Below are 21406 nucleotides of genomic sequence, written 5' to 3' on the forward strand. Positions count from 1 at the left end.
TTTGCACAAATCTCCCACCTTGAGGGGCTCGTGACACCTGAGCCGACCTTCTGATAGGCGTTTTCTGGGGTTCGGAGGGTTTCAGGTGCGTTACATGAGGTCGGAGGGGTTTTAGGGGAATTTTGGAGGCATTCCAGAAAGTTGTAGAGTTTTTTCGATGGGTTTCAGAGCCGTTACATAGGCGTTTTCGGGGGTTTTGGAGAAATCAAGGTGCGTAACATGAAGTCCGAGGGGGTTTTAGGGGGATTTCGGAGGTATTCCAAGTAATTTCAGATGATTTTCGGCGTATTTCGCGTAAAAAGCCGAATAAAAAACTTCAGTGTACTACTTTATTGTCACAGAAATGCTGACAGACTAGACTAAACAGAGTATTACTAGACAGAGACCACACGTTACACTCTCTAGTCTTTACAATTGAAGCCTAGAAGACCAATCAGTGCCCGGAAGAATGCATTTCTAATCTTCATACACTCTATTGTTTCTTTGGTAACCAACCAAAGTATATTTTAGCTGAATCTGAATGCACTCAGCAAGAGATATAAAAAAAAATAGAGGAATTGAAAAAAAAACATGTTTCTATCCTTATGTTTGAAATTGTAATAAACAAGCATGGATCTAGAAGAATCTGTAAAAAGTAGAAATAGAGAAAATGGCATTGAAAGTTTAAAAACTCTTTCCACGTAGAACTCTGAGAATTTGTTATAACTAGAAAATTATTTCGATTATTACAAAACTTTAACAGATTGCTTTGCACCTCAATACATATGTAACTGTGATAAATATTACGTTTACTTAAAAATTGTTCAGTTTTCTGACAACAAAACGAAAGCAAATTGATAAATCAAATTAACTCAAGTTCAACTAATATCAAAATATTGCTGCTGAAAACAAACCATGTTTTCGATTCCATTTCGGGTTGCGTTTATAGGACAATATTGTGCTGTAAATTGATGAAAGGTTTTGATCTAATTACCGTCTAATTGTTTTCTTGCGCCGTGCTTAATGCTTCATGGCCATTTCAATACCAAAACAAAATCATGAATGAACGTTCAATGTATTAGGTTGTTGTTAAACCACAACAATTTTAATAATTATTCTTCGAAGTCTTTTTCCGTCTACTCCATTTCTATTGTCGGTGCAAAATCAATTCAGTTTCCCTCATACCTTCAACAAGACACTATGATACGAAGGATGGTCAAAAGTTATGATTGAACCATAATTGTGTATTCGAAAAGCCGTTCGAACTCTTCGCAATCTAAATCAAATCATATTTTAAAAGTACTATGTTTACCAAATACTAGAACTTTTTTGGGTGTGCATTGGAAATCAGTTTAATAAGTGAACCTGACGAAGTAAAAATTGAACAGCGTTGAAGAACAATTCCGCCAGCTGCTGCTTTGGTGCGGTTTCCTTCGTCATACGCAAAACCATAAAAATTGTCAACTCGTAAGTGCAGTGAAATTGAAACGTGAAATTAAGCGTAATTATTCGATTTTCGTTGCTATAGCTTATTGATAGCCTACATATTTTTGCTTTCATCTAAAGTTATTGGCAACCGTAAGTTAGAATATCTGTAATTATTGGGTATTTTTCGTCTGATGTGACGGGAATTAGTACATATGCACACTAAGATCAGCTCGGTATTTTTCCCATCTTTTTACTGAGTTCTCAACAGCAGATTTAACTCGGTACGCTCGGTTATTTCTTTTGCGGATATTCCGTTAATGAGTTTCCGAGCTCAGCTAATGAACTGTCAAAAGTTACTGATGCACGGTAAATATCGTTACTGGTGAACGGTAAATACGATTACCGAGTGTACCGAGATAAATCTGCTGTTGAAAACTCAGTAAAAAGATGAAAAAAATGCTGAACCCAGTGAAAAAAATACTGAGCTGGAACATCTGAATCTTAGTGTGTGACCAAGTAAATGTCTATTTTATATATTGTAGAATACTGAACGATGGGCTTGGTGGTCTAGTGGCTACCGCTTCTGATTCGTATGCAGAAGGTCATGGGTTCAATCCCTGGCCCGTCCTTTTCATCCTACTTTGTATCTTTCTATCCACTTTCTCTCGCTCTGTCTCCTCTACATATACAACTCATGTATATTCATATGTTCATAGCCATCGCTAGAACCAGAAACGAATTGAAAAAAGTCGTTTCCCTCCCTTCCAACTTCTACTCACAGCACAGTGTATATATAACGCCTATAAGTTATGCAACCAAAGCGTGCTGTGCCGCTTGACCTTATTCAACTTATTCACCACACAATCTATCACGAACACTATAAATATCCCCTACCCATGGATCGCATCACCGACCCAACGGTGACTCCCAGATCTTCCATCCTTTCCGTCTAAAAATACCCCAGTCCGTGCGGGTTGTGGGGACGCAGAGTGCTCTCGGTCTCTAGTAGCAACAACCAGTACACTCTAACATTCCTTTCCCTTCCCACCTGACTATAAGGCCTTGGCCGGCGCCGTTATTGATCAAATATGCGTGAGCTGCTAAAATTGCACTTTGAGAATAAGTGGAATGTCCCAGCCTCTTATTCAGTTGGATCTCAGTGCAATTGGTACCAGTTCAGATCAATCACGGAGGAGCAACCATTGACATGTATAGTCAGAATTGATCGTTATATATTGTAGAATACTGCGTTTTACGAGCTGATTTTATGTAAGAAAATCTGATTGGAGGTTACGTCCTAACACGTGAATATCAATATCATCATTAACAATGTTGTCTTTTCGTTGATATTTGTTATTTCACTTTCCCTAGTCTTGTAATTAGTGTTTAAAAAACATCTCCGTTTACAATTTTGTTATCGCATTTCGCTGCGTAGCAACGCAGCATTTTGCAGGATTGCATACTACTGGAGGCTGTCATGTTATCATGTTATTTACGTCATCATTCGCATCACAATTGCTTATTATGAAACGATTCATGAAAGAAGTAAATAGCGATAGTCCGAGTTGAAAAGAATGAAGAGTTCCATTACCGGTCACAACCTAGGTCACAACCGTTCTACTAAAATAAAAAACCTTACTAATGCATATATGACGAATTTCGCACCAACTCGTCTTCGGGGTTGGCAGCACCCCCTCAGAATGTTATGGAATTTTGTAGGTTTCAAGACTTTACCTTTTCAAGCAACTTTGCATATTTTGTTTTTTCAAAATTAACCTGGACTAACATTTAAAAAGAGTCAAAGTTTTTTAACCGTTTTTTTTCACAAAAAAATAACTCGAATATGATAAGATGTACAAAAAAGTGATGTATGGGGGACATTTAGAGAATTGTCCAAGCTTTCATGAAAAAATATTTTAAAAATTCATAATACATTTTTACACGTTAAAAAATATATTTTTAAAATTAAAAGTCAATTTACAGAAAATGCCCACTTTTTTATGTTTTGAATTTTTTTTTCCAAGAAAGTCAATATTGTTGCCTAACTTTCCTCCATACATCACAAGATGGGCACTTTTAAGGAAAAAAAGTTTTTCTAACAAAAACTTTTTCATGTTAGTTTTTTTAGCGTGTTGCGCATTAGCCGTTTTTTTTACAAAAAATATAACTCGAATATGATAAGTTGTACAAAAAAGTGATGTATGGGGGACTTTTAGGGAATTATCCAAGCTTTCAAGAAAACATATTTAAAAAATATAAAAAAATGTTTTCCACGCTAAAAAATATCTTTTCAAAATTAAAAGTCAATTTACAGAAAAAGCCCACTTTTTTATGTTTTGAATTTTTTTTCCCAAGAAAGACAATATAGTTGCCTAACTTTCCTCCATACATCACAAGATGGGCACTTTTAAGGAAAAAAAAATTTTCTAAAAAAACTTTTTCATTTTTTTTTTTTGCGTGTTGTGCATTAACTCGTACAGTAATGTATCCAGAATCCTAATGACAATCCATTAAAACTTAATGGGCTCAACTACTTTTTTAATATCTTAACGTGCTTGACATTGAAAACGTGCTTGATATTGGAAAGGGCTCAAGACAAATTTGCTTTTAGGGTTTTATATCAATGAAAACGCTTGTGTATTGATGAAATATGTACATATGTATATGTGTATTCAATTATTTTCTTTTCTACAATATATACATCCTTTTTTATACATTCTATTGTAACGTTTTTTGAATATTAGATCTTTAGTCTATTTGAAACAAAGTAAACTTTTTTGGATTATTTTTTGAATTCGAAAACTTCTTCGCTTCAATTTGATTTTCAGAAATTGGCACAAATGAATGAAATTTTTGTATACCAGGTATTGTTTTTACGTGACTGTGTATAGTTCTTCAAGTTTCTCCGTCATTTTTGCATATTGTTCATTTGAAATAAAGCAGAAATTCAATTTTGTTATATGTATATCTGACTATTTAACTGCCCAGTCATACAGTTCTCGAGGAGTTGTGATTTTGTTTCCATAATCTCGAGCAAGACTTGCTCGTTTTGCCATTCGCTTGAGAGTACCTCCAACAGCGTCACATGGACCTTTGCCATGTGAAGTTGCGAAGAAGTGCCATTCTGCTTCCAATCCATAATTGGACCGAAAAGTGTACAAACTGGCAAATTTTTTTTTGTTCTTATAATGAGCTGCTGCTCCATCTGACATGAAAGTAATTTTTGAGAAATCAATCGATTGTTTAATGAAATCCAGCAGTTTTGATATAAATAACTGAACTGCTGTTGTATCGTGTGTAAGTACTTCAGATATTATTATAAAGCTCAAGTTTTCCAACTTATTTTCTTTTCTGTAGTACACTTCAAAGGGGTGAATGGTAGCTTGAGAATTATTCCAATGGTAACCTTGAGCTGAATTTTGAATGATAAATGAATAATTTTCTGAAAAGTCACAAATTGTTAATACTTCACCCTGTTTAAGAGATTCTTTTTTATCCCGCAAAAATGAGGATTGTTCTTTATAAATGAAATCATGAGTTATAAGCTTATCAACTTTTTCTACAAAATACGGAACAAACTCGTCTATAGTCTTAGTAATAGTTTCCAAATTGCATCGATCAGTGGTTAGCCATTGTTGAAATAAATCCGATTCTTTATTATTCGCTTCTAATAATGATGTTAGTTCACTGATTCTAGGCACACAATAATACAATTTCAGCAAACAGAATGCTGTTTTAAGCATTCAGATATCAAAACAAGCTGAGAAACAGGTTCTATTCCAGTTGGGATGTAACGCCAAGAAAAAGAAGGCACCCAATCAAACAAAGTTGTAATGCCCATTGAGTGTTATTAAATGGGTATGAGGATTCTTGATACATCCTGTACAAGTTAATGCGCAACACGCTAAAAAAAATAACATGAAAAAGTTTTTGTTAGAAAAACTTTTTTTCCTTAAAAGTGCCCATCTTGTGATGTATGGAGGAAAGTTAGGCAACAATATTGACTTTCTTGGAAAAAAAATTTCAAAACATAAAAATGTGGGCATTTTCTGTAAATTGACTTTTAATTTTAAAAATATATTTTTTAGCGTGTAAAAATGTATTTTGAATTTTAAAAATATTTTTTCATGAAAGCTTGGACAATTCTCTAAATGTCCCCCATACAACACTTTTCTATAGGTCTTGTCATTTTTGAGTTACATCGATTTTAAAAAATTCTTCGAATAAAAGTTAGGTCCTCTTAAAATGTTACTCTTGAAAATTTTCGAAAATTTAAGTATGCAAAGTTGCTTATAAAAACCTAGTCTTTATGCCCACCAAGTTTCATTCGATTCTGAGAGGGTGTTGCCAACCACTGGTCGAGTTGGCGCGAAATTCGTCATATGTAACATCTGTATAACATTGGTTCAAGTTTAGATGATAGAACATAAATTTAAAAAGTCTCTGGTGATTTTTAGTTCACTTCCATCATGCCTAAGGGAAGGCTTAACGAAGTTGAAGTTTGTATGGAAAAAATAACCAAATGTATGCAGTAAAGACGAATGGAATGTCAAGCCAATCTATATCTATATCTATATACAGGGTGTTAGGTTCCTGAGTGCAAACTTTTTAAAGGGTGTTAGAGGACCATAAATGAAGAAAAAATTTGTTCTACGCATATGGTCAAATCTCAACCGTTACGTAGTTATTGAACTTCCCATGTTTTTGACTCTTATTGCCTTAACTGGCTATAACTTGAAAATGGTCAAACTTATCGAAGTTTTTTGACCCTTATTCGAAAGATTATTGAATTTTCTATCAAATGGCATCTTTGAGTCGATTGATTTAGTTAAATAACTAAGTTTTCTAGAGCAAAATAGCTGAAAATAGTGTATTTTTATTGGTTTTTGTCAATTATCTTTGAAACATGCGTAATAAATTAAAATTCTTTCTTAGGCAAAGTTGTGGCCCCTGTTTCACTCTACAATTCGTTATTTGACATCAAACTTCTATCTCTTATCGTTTTGTTGCAATTTCGATTTTAACATCGCATTTCAGGTCATAAATTTGCAACTGTCATGCAAAACACATTTTTGCGCATTGTGCCGCACATTTGAATCAAAATTGCAAGAAAATGATAAGAGATAGAAGTTTAGTACCAAAGAACGAATTGTAGAGTGTAACAGGGGCCACAACTTTGCCCAAGAAACAATTTTAATTTATTACACATGTTTCAAAGATAATTGACAAAAACCAATAAAAATACACTGTTTTCAGTTAATTCGCTCTAGAAAACTTAGCTATTTAACTAAACCAATCGATTCAAAGATGCGATTTGATAGAAAATTCAATAATCTCTCGAATAAGGGTAAAAAAACTTCGAAAAGTTTGACCATTTCCAAGTTATTGCCAGTTAAGGCAATAAGAGTCAAAAACATGGGAAGTTCAATAACTACGTAACGGTTGAGATTTGACCATATGCGTAGAACAATTTTTTTCTCCATTCATGGTCCTCTATCACCCTTTAAAAAGTTTGCACTCAGGAACCTAACACCCTGTATATAAAAATGCAGTGGCATACGTGGGACCGCGCATAACTTGCGAACGGAAGGTCCGATTTTGATCGTCTTAGTTTTGTTCTCTTAGTTTTCACCCAAGGAAGGTTTATGAGGCAAAAAACATGAAAAAATTGAGAGTTTTTGAAAATCGATCTTCTATACATTTTGACCGCGGGCTTGGTCTTGGCTAGAAACTTGAAATGTCAAAAACCGCAGTAGGCAAGACAAAGTTTGCCGGGTACTCTGGACCGCGCATAACTTGAGAACGGAATGTCAGATCTGGGTCATCTTTGTTTTGTTCTATTAGTTTTCACCCAAGAAGGTTTATGAGCCAAAAAACATGCATGAATTAAGGTGAATATATAACGAAGCCAAACATAGAATTTTCAAAAGCACAAATCTGATGAACCGAGGGTTGGTTTGCGCTGAAAAGTTGATCGATTGGTCACCACCATCAGGTCACCAATCGATCAACTTTTCAGCGTAATCCGTCTTTTAATTCCTCAGATTTGTGCTCTTGAAAATTCGAGGTGTGACTTCGTTATATATTCACCTTAAGTTTTTTTTGAAAATTGATTCTTCACGCGTACTCGTTCACACAACGGCGACCTGTACTTAGAACGTCAAAAACTCAGTAGGCAAAACAAAGTTTTCCGGGTACAGCTAGTTTTATATTAAAGTCGCTATTGTTTTGTTTATTCAGGCAGTGCCATCTATGTATTGTTTCCAGTTCAAAACCGAATTAGCTACATTTTTTCTTTTACTTCCGCTGCTTTTGCCTTGCGTTTAACACAATGTCGGAAGTGGGGCGCTGTATTGTACACCTGGTGCTCCATACAGCGCCCCACTTCCGACATAGTGTTTAACGCAAGGCAAAAGCTGCGGAAGTAAAAGAAAAAATGTCGCTAATTCGGTTTTGAACTGGAAACATAATAAATTTGTGATTTTTTACTGTCTCTTCGATGCTTCAAAATCATCGGCTTGCTTCTTGATAATAAGAACAACCTGACTGCGCATATAAATCAAACGATCTTATTGATGCTTTAATAACCTGGATTCCACTAGTTTCAACAGGATTCCAAAAGTTTGATGCGAACGAAAGCCCCAAAAGAGAAACGATAAAAATATCGCTGGTTTTGCATTGGGAATGGGATTATTTTTCAGACGGATAAGAAGCTACAATTTTTCGATTAAGCTTGTACCCTCAACTTTTAACCGTATTCCGATAAGAAAGCCCCTTCTAATTCGATCGTTGCGATACCTGTAAATGAAAACGCCCTGTAGTGAATCGCTTTGTATGAATAGAATACTACATACTACAGCAATGATACTCTCAATTTTCCGAAATTTATTTTTAGGTTGTAAATTTGATAATACCAAAAATGTATCATTATTATTATTATTATTTTATTATACTAATTTTCAGCTCTCGGCTGGTAAATCTCTTGCTAAGAAAACATATCATGGCCACGGGATCAGAAAATTATAATATAAAGCGTTTTATATTCCAAATACCGAATTTTTCAGCGATCCATTCGGAAGTAATGCGAATTATGGCGCATCGGTATATTTATAATACGCTCTATCGCGACCGCCTTAGCAAATTAAGGTACACCGGGGCAAGTTGAAATGGGTGGAACAAGATTGATGATACGCGAAGTTTTGAAATAGATTTCATAAAAATTAAAAATTTATCCTTCGATAAAAGATTGTTAGAATCAAAAACTATTATGGCATACTAATTGTTTATCATCATTAGAAAACAACATGTTAACCCGCTATTTCATCTTGCTCCGGTGTACCTTAGTAGAAATATTACCAGTAGTCTTAAATCTTTTGAATTATATAGTATCGTTAGCACATTGAGTCAAAGGCTATCTACCATGTCCATAAAAAACAATCGTTCTGCGGTCAAACGGGGAGCAAAAAACCGCGTTTCCGCCAAAGGAATGCACACAATCAACAAACTCGAGACGAGACGCACCCTGCCCGTAAGAGGAACACCAATCCATTCGTTTGTCACTCGAACGAGCCCTCTCCAGACCGAAGGCAACCGTGAGCCGAATACAAAACAAAATAATGGATTATTGCGTTGCACACCACACTACACCACACCACACACAAAATCACCCATACGTAGTCTGCTTACCTTGGGTCACATTGTAGCCGTCTCGTTGCTGTTGTTGCTTCTGCATCTGCTGGCCGCTGCTTTTGGGGGGACTATTCAGCGGGTTCTCAAGTGTCCCATAGGGGAACTTTTCGTAGTCCCGGTAGAGAGGGTTCCGAAAGGACCCATACTGGATACTGTCGCTCATGTAGTAGATATCCATTTTGAGGGAAAACGTCTTGAGGCAGTTTACGCTACCGAGAGGAAGCCAGAGTAAGGCAGTTCCGAGCCGGATTTAGAACCCTATTGGACTGATCCAACAAGCACGGTTGAATGAACGCGATCAGGTCGAACGTGTAGAGGACTTGAGTGCTGCGTTCTACTCTATGGCTTCACGTTGTCCAATGAAGATGGGTGGCGCTCAAAGGTATCGCTTTAACTGAAGCTCTACAAATTTACTACCAAAACTACGCTAATGCACTTTCTGCCTCTGAGTTGTAAATTTGGGCACTATTTTTTCATTCAGACAAACTTGAACACTGCACGGTAGCTATTTATACGATCTGGTATGTCTGACTTGGCGTAGACTGCTTTTGAAATACTATTTTCGCAAATGGCGCCTACTCACTGTTCATAGACGGGTAAACCCCAATACACTATTTTTATATCGCACAGACTGTTCGGTGTGTAACGTGGGTTTTTACAAAAATAGCCCTTTACTTTACAAATCGCGGTACACTTGCTCGAAAAAAAAAACAAGTTTTCTTCTGAGAGGTTTCTCTATGCAACCTTACTGACTGAAGCTTTGGACGAAAGTGATACGCTCACTTGAAAAGGGGGAATACGCTACCTGCCTAGCGTGGCTCGGCTCGATGCCGCCAATATCGCTCTCTGTTTTGTTCAATGCGTGTATAGAGGGTAGGGGACGATGGTGCTAAATGAACTAGTGAAATAATACGCAAAAAATCATGTATGTATGCAGCCAGGTATCAGAAGCTGTACACCCATTGAAATTTCTCGTTTGTGTTTCAACAATTACGCGAAGGACTAATAGGATGCAATCAGTGAAGTACTAGATTTATTTAATGAGCAGAATTCTGGATGGCGAGATGACTAATAATGCAAAAAGCGTGGGTATTGTAATTCCTTGCCTAATTGGATGCTGTTTTAGCAAAGTTTGGGGTAACTGTGTTATTGAATTTGCAAGAAATGGAGAATACAACAACGCATTTACCTAAAGCTATGCTCAAGCAGCATATAATTTTTCATGGAATTATAATGTCCTCGCTTGTTACACTATTTCAGCGCAGAAACGGAAATTTTATCATCTCATCATACAATAATTCAGCTCATTACTACAAACCGTACTACACTGATTGCGTCCTATTGAAGCAATAGAAGAATTGATGATTTTTTGTCAAACTGCTGTAATAGTTTGCTGTATTATCTCAATATCGGAAATTATATGAAGCATATTAGTACTTATGAGTGGATTTAGTGTTGGGCGGAAACCAGGAACGTTTTTTATTTATTTACTTTTTGAATACTCTGTAGTGCCTTCATCCTGGTATTGCAACCGTCACGCCATTTAGGGACAACATACATTAGAGCCTATCTGAAAATATTCTTATTAATTTACGGAAAGTTTTCTTCTCGCATATTTTTTCCATTACATTTGGACAAGACACTATGATTTAGCTATAAGTGATTTCGAAAATGCATTGCATTACATATTTTTTAACGGCTGATGATTTGTTTTCAATCCTTCAGATATCTTTTAGGCAAATCTGAAAAACCTCAATACTCTTGTGAAAATTTTACCAAATCGTGCTAAAATTTCACAACACGTAGTATAAATAACCCGAGCAAAGTCGAATAATAGTCCCATAACAAAATGATAACTGGTGCTCATTTCAGAACTCATTTAACAGTTTTGTATTATCAACCTGATGATTCATGTTCCCGTGTCAAACTCAGAACCATCATCATCGACAACAACATCGGAAGTTAGTTATCAATGACAAAGTAAATATCTCGCTGATAACATAATGAGTTTTCTATCAGATCAAATCAATTGATTTACAGAAGTTGTTATCAGGGTGCCCCTGGTGATAACATAATAAGATATTTTAATGTTAATTATTTTTGATATCAGATAACACAGTATGTTATCTGTTTATTATGAAACTTTGCTCGGGAAAGTACTCTACCAAACATATCTATCCAAATAAGGTTGTTATAAAGATATTTCAATTAATGCAGCTTAGTACACACTACAGAGGCATGGGGAGACTTGATCTTGATCCCTCGTGAATTACACACACATTTCATGTACGAAAAAATAAAATTCTATTTGGAAGCCTCTATTTACTTGGAATTCTAGTAGGTATGTTCAATGATAAAATGTGTCAGATAATTATTATTTTAGTACACACCCTAAAAGTCTCTTCACATTTTCAAAATACGATATATTCTTAAAAATTTAAGGAAATCTTACAATTTGGAATACACTATATTGATCAAAAAATACAAGAAAATTCAAAAGAAAATCAATAGGATGCCTCTGAAGTTGATTTCTCTATAAATGAACCGTATGCTCAAAAGGGGATCATGTGTCACACATATTTGTAAAATACTTCATAAGACATGCTTTCACAAAATCCCAGTTATGAAAACTTCAACAATAATTTATAGTTCTTCTGTTTTGTATAAACTTGCAACAGATCTTGTACCGATTTTTCGAACCCTCTAAGCAGAATACCCTCTTCGAATGGGTGTAATCAGTTTTGTATCTTTTAATTCCGCCCTATTTTGCGGAATCTGTCAAAGGATAAGCAAAATAAGGCGGAATTAAAAGGTACAAAACTGATTACACTCATCCGAACTTGCAACAGATGTTAACCTGGCATTCTGTGAGAAAATTGAACCTAGTTTTTTTGTTTTTCTTGAAGTTATAAGCAAATTAAGAACAAGGGATCATGGAGCGAACCTGGTGTGGTGGTTAGAACAATTGACTATCACGCCGAGGACCTAGGATCGAATCCCACTCCCGACATACTCACAAAATGTGGGTTCTTCCTTCGGAAAGGAAGTAAAAACGTGGGTCCCGAGATGAACTAGCGTAGGGTTAAAAATCTCGTTAATACAGACAAAAAAAAACAAGGGATCAGTCTCCCCTATGTTGAGAGGAGATAACATAAAAAGATAAAAAGTAGTAGGAAAGGGATGGGCCAGGGATTGAACCCAAAACCTTCTACATACAAATCAGAATCAGTAGCCACTAGTTGATGATCCGTTTTAATATGCTTTTAACAAAGAATAAGTTAGAAATAAAACTTTCAACCCTTGTTGAAAGTTCTCACACGGGACATTCTATATCCCACACCCCTATAATATAACGTTCACGCTTATAATTCCGTTGGTTGGGACGACCAAGGTTTCTCTCTTATCGTTTCCATCCAATCCATCCAGCGTTGAGTAGTAGTACAGCGTAAGCATCGCTGTGAATGTATTGACTGCGCAATATGTGTGCGGTTGTTTGTTGTTCGCCAGAGCAAAGACGTAGTTGAAAAAAAAAACGTATAAACATGGAACTGACTCTCGCGATTAAATAGCCACATCCTCGTAAAAACGTACGCTTCTTGCTTGTATGCAGAGAGTGAGTGCTAGGGTTTACAGAACAATCAGTTTCGATACAAACCAGATTGTTTTAAAAACTAATTTAAAAGTAGAATTGAAATAGGCATCAATTTGAAAATTCATCCTTTACCAAAAGATTGAATGAATCAAAAACTATGTGTTACGACTTTCGAATTGTTAAACATGATTAGATATCATCATACAAACGCGCTGTTTTATCTTACCCCACCCGTTTCAACTTGCTCCGGTCTAGCTTACTTAGATTCTAGATCCACCTTTCCCAAACTATGGGTCGCGACCCACCAGTTTCATAAGAAATACACGCGTCGGCAAAAAAGTTTGAGAAAGACTGTTCTAGATGATACTTACCCGAGATGGTCAGAGATTAATGTGAAGTAATTAAATAACTAATAATGAGGTTGTAAACTTTGAAATGCAAACACGTTATTTAAAGCGTCGTGGTGCACTTGGCAAAGCTTCGCGGTGCACCAAGTGCACCGCGGTGCACAATCTGAAAACCCCTGGATTGAACACTAGCTCAGTGATCCCGAAGTTCATGGATCCATTCCAGTTTGCATTATTTTAAGATTTTTTTTGCAATTTTCGTGTCATAACAAACACGATTTATTTTCATAAGCTTATGGCATCCATCATTTTTAATTACAAAAATTTATAAGATATTTTGATGAATTTCGTTAATATTTTTCGCTGAGTGTGAACATTATCCAACAAATCTTTTCAGTCATTTTTGCTTCTAGTCATGTTCAAAACGATTTCAGTCAAACAAAGCTCTCTTCAAATCCCTTGTCATTCTAATGAATTTTCACGCATATTGGCTAGCTGGGCATAAAACACGGAAAATCCGGAAATAATTCCACCAGACTGAAAAAAATATTAGATGTTGGAATAAATTCGGGTCAAATCTTATTGACTGTTGGACCCACATCGGATAACTGTTGGGTCTATGTAGGGTTTGGTGGCCAAAATAAAACAGTTCAATGATTGGTCGAACCGTTCAATTAGCGAGAATCGTCTAACATTAGGATGAGCTAGCTTAAGGACAGACTTGTTAGAATCCCAAAATGGCCGCCACAATGGCCGACTTTGGCACCTACTCCAGATTTCTAGGGCACAAATCTCTTCGTAAACAAAACCAGCGCACCTGATCTTCTTATTTTAAGCTTATTACGAGTGAGCAAGAACAGAATAATGAAAAACACTGTTGTGTGAAGCTTGCTTCTTGAGATTTGTGCGTTTGAAGTTCTAATAAACTGTTGAAGCGGGATTTCAAGACTTATGGATTGCAGACTTCCGATACAAATATTCTATTTCCTCTTAGAAAATGGAATTTAAGGGAATTTAATTTCAATGCTAAGTATAACAAATGAGTGGATCTAGACGTTCTCTAGATATTTTTCAACTACAGTTAAATTATACACTGAAAACATTTAAAACAAAAATATCAGTACTAATCGTTCAACAATTGATGATTTACCCTAGTTGTCTATCTACAGCCCAAATTTGGGAACGAAAAATATCTAATGTCCATTTCTAAACTGGTAACTCTCCGGAGTTGATGAACCAAATAAAATAAAAATTAGAACGTTCATGTATGACTCAGTCTTCCGGATGAAGAAGCGCCAGCAGGAAGAACGAGATCGCGAAGCGATGGAAGAGCTGTACCGCGCTAAGGACACACGAAAGTTCTACGAGAAGCTGAACCGCTCGCGCAGAGGCTTGTGCCACAAGCCGACATGTGCCGAGATAATTACGGGAATATTCTCACGAGCGAGCGTGAGGTGGTCGACAGGTGGCGGCAGCATTACGATAAGCACCTCAATGAAGACGTTGCAAGTACCGAAGGTAACAGATTTAGGAGTATGTGCGCAGGACGAAAGAGTTCCGGCCCCTGACTTCCAAGAGATTGAGGCGGAGGTTGGCCGGTTGAAAAACAACAAAGCCGCTGGAGCAGATCAACTACCAAGCGAGCTTCTAGAATACAGTGGAGAAGCACTGGTGAGAGCACTACACTGGGTCATTACCAAGATTTGGGAGGAGGAAGTATTACCGGAGCAATGGATGGAAAGTATCGTGTGTCCCATCTACAAAAAGGGCGACAAGTTGGATTGCGGGAACTACCGCGCGATCACACTACTGAGCGCTGCCTACAAGATACTCTCTCAAATTTTATGCCGCCGTCTATCACCGATTGCAAGAGAGTCCGTGGGGCAATATCAGGCTGGATTTATGGGTGAACGCGCTACAACGGACCAGATGTTCGCCATCCGCCAGGTGTTGCAGAAATGCCGCGAATACCACGTGCCCACACATCACTTGTTCATCGATTTCAAATCGGCGTATGATACAATCGATCGAGAACAGCTATGGCAGATTATGCACGAATACGGATTCCCGGATAAACTGATACGGTTGATCAAGGCGACGATGGATCGAGTGATGTGCGTAGTTCGAGTATCAGGGACACTCTCGAGTCCCTTCGAATCTCGCAGAGGGTTACGGCAAGGTGATGGTCTATCGTGCTTGCTGTTCAACATTGCGTTAGAGGGTGTAATAAGGAGAGCGGGGATTAACACGAGTGATACGATTTTCACAAAGTTCGTTCAGCTGATATTGATATTATTGCTCGTAAATATGAGACGATGGCGGAAACGTACATCCGACTAAAGAATGAAGCCAGGCGAAACGGATTAGTCATTAATGTTTTGAAGACAAAGTATGGTATGTGGGGGCAAGATGGGTCATGGGGCAAGATGGGTCAGTACCGTTTTCAACCGTACTATATATTTTTTGAATCTTTCAATAATTTTCCCAGATGAACGAAGTGGATACACAAAAAAGTGATATATTGTTTTAAAAATTCTTTACGTTCCTTGCACAGAAAAAAATTAAATATTTTTTCGTTATACTCCTTATGCTATACATTCCATATAACTACGTGTATTGTGTAGACGGGGCAAGATGGGTCACCCTAATTTTTCGGTATGTTTGCACAGTTTTTGAAAATGTTTTATTCTTCATTGAAAGGCTATTCTGTGACCTACATTATCGAAGCAATTAGAGCACTGAGAGTTTGTGAAACTATTTTTGAAATTTTCCTACAAAAAATATAAGTTTTCAAAGTCCGTTCATGGCTACCTGAACAAAAATCTTCTAGTTCTGAGAATAATCTACCGATATGTTTCAACACTTTTTTCATGTAATCTGTACGTCTGTGAAGCTTAGATGTATAGAGAAAAAATAGAAGATATAGTATTTTTTGTTGGAGAAAAATCGAGTTTTCTGATAGCTGACCCATCTTGCCCCCGTAAAAATGAGGTGGGGCAAGATGGGTCATGTTTTCAAAATTGCTTGTCAAGAAGCAGGTTTCAAACTTTATGACCTTTCTATACTTTTATATCATAGCTGACTAGTGTATCTGAGAGTCGTGGTAGAATACAGAGAAATGCGATTTATATTCAGACAGTTATAGGGGTCCATTTCTTAGGTGACCCATCCTGCCCCCACTTACCATACATGATGGCAAAGGGCTCCAGGGAGGAATCACCGCGCCCGCCACCCCGAATTCATATCGACGGTGATGAAATCGAGGCGGTTGAAGAATTCGTGTACTTGAGCTCATTGGTGACCGCCGACAACGACACCAGCAGAGAAATTCAGAGGCGCATTGTGGCAGGAAATCGTGCTTACTTTGGATTCCGCAGAACTCTACGATCGAATAAAGTTCACCGTAATACGAAGTTAACCATCTACAAAACGCTGATTAGACCGGTCGTCCTCTATGGGCACGAAACATGGACCCTATGTGCAGAGGACCAACGCGCCCTTGGAGTTTTCGAACGGAAGGTGTTGCGTACCATCTACGGCGGAGTGCAGATAGAAGATGGGACTTGGAGAAAGCGAATGAACCACGAGCTGCATCAGCTGCTGAGAGAACCAACCATCGTCCATACCGCGAAAATCGGGAGGCTACGGTGGGCGGGTCACGTCATCAGGATGTCGGATAGCAACCCGACTAAAATGGTTCTCGAGAGTCATCCGACCGGTACAAGAAGACGTGGAGCGCAGCGAGCTAGGTGGGTCGACCAAGTGGAGGACGATCTGCGGACACTACGCAGAGTGCGGAGCTGGAGACAAACAGCCATAGACCGAGTGGAATGGAGATGGCACTATGTACAGCAGAGGCCACCCCTGCCTTAGCCTGATCGGTAAGGTAAGTAAGTACGTTCATGTACAATGAGCGTGTGACTTATCTTAAAATTCTTAAAATGTATGTAAAAATATAATAATTTTAACCACTACACAAAAATAAACGCTAAATTGACATTTATGTATTTTTTGAAATCCTAAAGGAAACAAACCCTGCAAGAGTGATTAAAGCACTGTAAGACTCAAATCAGCCTTTGTAATATTGTTGCTTTGTTAAATATTAATTGCTTTTTTGCTATTATAATTCATATTTAATATCTAGTAAGGAAAATATACTACAAAAGTTCATATGTTTAAAATTATTCAAAAACTCAGCGGAGTGCAACAAACAACCGGAATTTCCTTCAATATTAGATTATCCGTCGATCATTGCTGGTCGTTGCATCGTTATTGCTGGTGGTGCGGCCGATGATATTACTAGCACAAAACAAACGTGGTCGGGAAATGCACTGGTGCGAGAGAAAGACGATAGCCGCATTCAAGGACAACTGGTTGAACGAGAGATGCTAGCTGCTAGCAAGTGGAACAATAATACATACGGATTGTTGTCATCCCAGGCCGGGCGGGGGTGTGATCATCTGTAACGAGAAACATCCACAAGTGCACAAGTGGCCACCACGAGTAACCCAAACAAATAAAATGAGGTGCGCAATCAGCTAAAACGAACTGCGAAACTTGGTCATATTTGGTTGAAAGTTAGATGTTTCAGTGAATAAGTAATTACTGTTATGGAAGTGGGTTCGCTTAAGGTGAAACTGTATTAAACCTGTTCAAAGCTGCCACATTGATCGCGACCTATACTTCACGTTTTCAAAAAAACTTTACTAAAAAATGTCTTATTTACTATTAAACACTTTCAATATGTTATTGATTAGCTATTAAGATTCGAGCTAGAAATATCTGAATATTCAAAGTTCGTACCCTGGCCAAGTTCGCAGGGGTTGACGGTATTAAAGTGAAGGAGTTTCATTTTGATTATTGTAATGTAGTGTTCTTTAGTGAAACATATCACCTTTTTAACACTTTAATGCGCCTCCAACGGTTCATCACGAACCGGCTGCTGCAGATGGAGTATGGCTGATCATATGCATCAGACAAGCTCGATAAACACGGAGGAACCTCCGGGGCTCATTAGAGTCTATTCCCATGCAACAGTTCCAAGTCGGCTGGATTTGAGAAGGTTTTGATGATCGTTACAAATCCTAATAAAAGCATTATAGGATTTGTGACAGGTTTTGGAACCTTTTACAGCCAGCTGACTTCAAAATGTTGATTGGGCTCTATTTCCCACGTTTCTCGGTTGATTTTGATTAGTAATTTATTGATGTCATAGTCGCTTTTTCGAATTTTTCCAATGTTAGTTGGTCATATTTTCTTTAAATAAAGCAATTAAAATCGACCGAAGAATTAATAGTGGGAAGGAGATTTGCAGCACTTAATTGTGCTGATAGATTCGAAGCTAACGTGCGAACACTTAAACGTATTGTTGACGTCAATGCTTCGTTGACGTTCGTTGACGTGTCACTTCGAACACATTTTGGACAAAAACTGACTGCTTTTATTAACTGAACAACGTTACTTGTGTATGACTAGGTTGACATTTCTAGGCTACACTTGAGAAAATGACATGGTTTATCTAGGTAGGACCGATAGAACAATTGAACGAATTTGTATATTTGTCATAGTATTTGTAGGGGGATGAATACATAATAGTTGACAAGCATTCTTTATTATTTTAAAATTTTATTGAGATCAACTGACCAACTTAGCGTATTTTTGTTTATCTCTTAGATGGTATTATGACACCAACAGAAAAAATATCAGAAGTTCAGTTACATGTTTCCATGGGTTTTGGACCGATGATAATTTAAGGACACAAGAGATGAACACAGAGAAGTAGAAAACGATTAGCGAAATCAAGAAAACAATTTGACCCAGGATTGACTATATTTTAACATACGGGGTTCGATTGATTCGATGAAAAAAAAACAAACATACGACAACTGACTTAACCCTCTAATACCCAAAATTTTGATTTTGATCTAAATATCATTTTTCGTCATGTAAAATCGATTTAAACATGTTTTGGAAGATGTTCGTGAATTTCAGTTTTTGATTTTTCTAATTTTTATTTTTGAACATCCCCACACTTTTATATTTTTCCTGGTAGCCTATTTAGGGAACGGATTTTTTGAGATGAAAACATTTTGAGATTGTATGATTATTGTTGAAATATTTTTATTTTCATTTTTTTCCATAGATAATTTTATTTTCCGTGTAATTTTTAGGAAAATAATGTTAGAGTGTATTCGATTCCCTTAAACTATTAAACTAGGATAGAATGATTTGGAAAAAATTAAAATATGTTAATTGTAGCGATTTAATACAAAATAAACAATGATTTCTAGAAGGTGACTAAAACATCAATTTTTCAATGATTTTTAAAAAATGTGAATACGCTTTAAAATACATCAAAAACCATTTTAAGATATACAAAACAGTCCCAAATATCAGTTAAAAATATAAAAAAAATGATTGTCCACGAAACAAAAACTACAAAAATGCTTAAACTGTACCCCGTCTAAAGGCTGGGCTGGGTATTAGAGGGTTAACGAGGAAAAATATATACATATTGGACGGAACCATACCACAAAAACAAACAAGAAGACAAACACAAATTGTGTGACCATAACACTACATAGGCAAATCCTGACTGACTGACCAATTGAAAACTTTCCAATCTTCTACCGTAACTTTTTGAGTCAGTCTGCAACAGTGTCTTAATGGATATCATTTTCCGCGTACGGCTGGCAAACTGCTTCTGAAAGATTACGTATTCTTTTCTATCTTCGGGTCTAGTGTAGAGGTTTCAACTCTATTCAGAGTGCAGCTAGAAACCTAGCAAAAAAAAAAAAATATCTGAATATTCAAATGGTATCTTGAACTGTTTCACTTTATTGATAATGTTTTATTGCAAGCAAACCATTACTTAAGTGTTTGAACAAAGATAGCTGATCATGATAGCTGAACTATACTTACGTCTATAAATAATGCTGAAATCAGTCTTCACGTTTCACAGTATCTTTGTAAAAACAAATGAAAAAATAATATTTTTTCTCACCTGGAGAGCCTTTTCTTCTTCATTCTAGCCTAACGTCCTTACTAGGACCGAGTCTCATCCTCTGCATAGTGCTCTATGACCACAATCGCATTTATTTATGAGAGCTTCCTTCGGCAATGACCATAAAGAAGTCAACGAAATGTTCCACTAGGATGCGGGCACCAGTTTGGGCCAGCCTAAAAGAAATCATTTGTATAAAAATAACCTATAATCCTATAAAAAGTACCAATGTCTAAAATAAAAAAGCTTTCAATTTATATTTTGTAGGTAAAATGCAGAAATCAAGCTAATACTTGATTTTTGCATTAAAAGTGGCACTGACCAAAATAGAAGCATTGCCGCAGTTTTGGCCATATTCACAACTTTGGTTTCTATTTTAGCCAATCACGTGTATTTCTTATGGAAAATACAAGACGAAAAAAATTTTTTTTTCTTCCAGTTTTTAATCGTAATGTATGGTTTTCACAGCTGTAATCATTATATTATACTAGGATCTACTAGAAAAAAAAATCAGATTGCGATTGCGATCTAGCAACAGCCAGAAAATACCGCACTATAGCAAACACTCCGGACTGACAAAGCATTCTAAAGCTGCAAAAGAATACATTTATCCATTTTTTTATTAGCTTGCTAAATCATTCAAGTTCATAAAATGATTTTTTAAATTCCATATGAATAATAACAAGGTTATCGGAGCAGTTATTACTCTAATATCTTTTTTATTTAGATGTAATATAGGTAGGGTATCGCGCTACTTGGGCGGTGGCTTCTATATTCGTCTGTTTTCTACTATAACTCAGTCAATTTTGAACCAATTGAATTGAAATGTTGTAGATACTATACCTATCTCACCACATTCCAAAAGTTGTGTCAATTGGTTCAAATTTGACTGAGTTATAGTGGAAAACAGACGAATATAGAAGGGGTGATACACAAATTATGTCACGCAAAAATTGACCTTTCTCAATCCAACCTCCCCCCTATGTCACACTTTTTGTATGGGATCTAAAATTTTTTTGTATGGGTCGTCACGTTCTGCAAAACCCTCCCTCCCCCCTTAAAGCGTGACGTAATTTGTGCATGACCCCGAAGCCACCGCCCAAGTGGCGCGATTCCCTACCCAATATATCACAATCCTACTTACATTCCATCATTAACCAATTATACCTACAACAATTTCAAACGCTTATTTTATATTAGATTCTCTCAACTTTCCTGAACCTGTCTCTTCATCACCATGTATGTATTTAGTTATTTTTGCTAGAAACATTTTGTTTCACTTTCCGTTTAATCGCCCTCCTTTTTTTTTAACCAGTCGAAGTGGGACGGTCGAAATGCCTTCATGCGAAATGGGTAATCCTGCAACGC

The 21406-nt window shown here is 36.8% G+C and overlaps 2 protein-coding genes across 4 annotated transcripts in view; one reads left to right on the forward strand and one right to left on the reverse strand.

Moving 5' to 3' along the window:
• The window catches only part of LOC109421433 (uncharacterized), a 33822-nt gene extending 23950 nt beyond the window's left edge, over positions 1–9872 (reverse strand). For both annotated transcript variants that reach the window (XM_062849588.1, XM_029871166.2), the window contains exon 1: positions 9094–9872. In XM_062849588.1, the coding sequence (XP_062705572.1) occupies positions 9094–9274 (181 nt within the window). In that variant the 5' untranslated portion in view covers positions 9275–9872. The remainder of the gene's footprint in view (positions 1–9093) is intronic.
• The window catches only part of LOC109421432 (kinesin-like protein KIF14), a 73887-nt gene that overhangs the window by 29093 nt on the left and 23388 nt on the right, over positions 1–21406 (forward strand). The gene's annotated exons all lie outside the window — the stretch shown is intronic.

This window comes from Aedes albopictus, chromosome 2, assembly GCF_035046485.1.
Source record: "Aedes albopictus strain Foshan chromosome 2, AalbF5, whole genome shotgun sequence".
Lineage (NCBI taxonomy): Eukaryota > Metazoa > Arthropoda > Insecta > Diptera > Culicidae > Aedes > Aedes albopictus.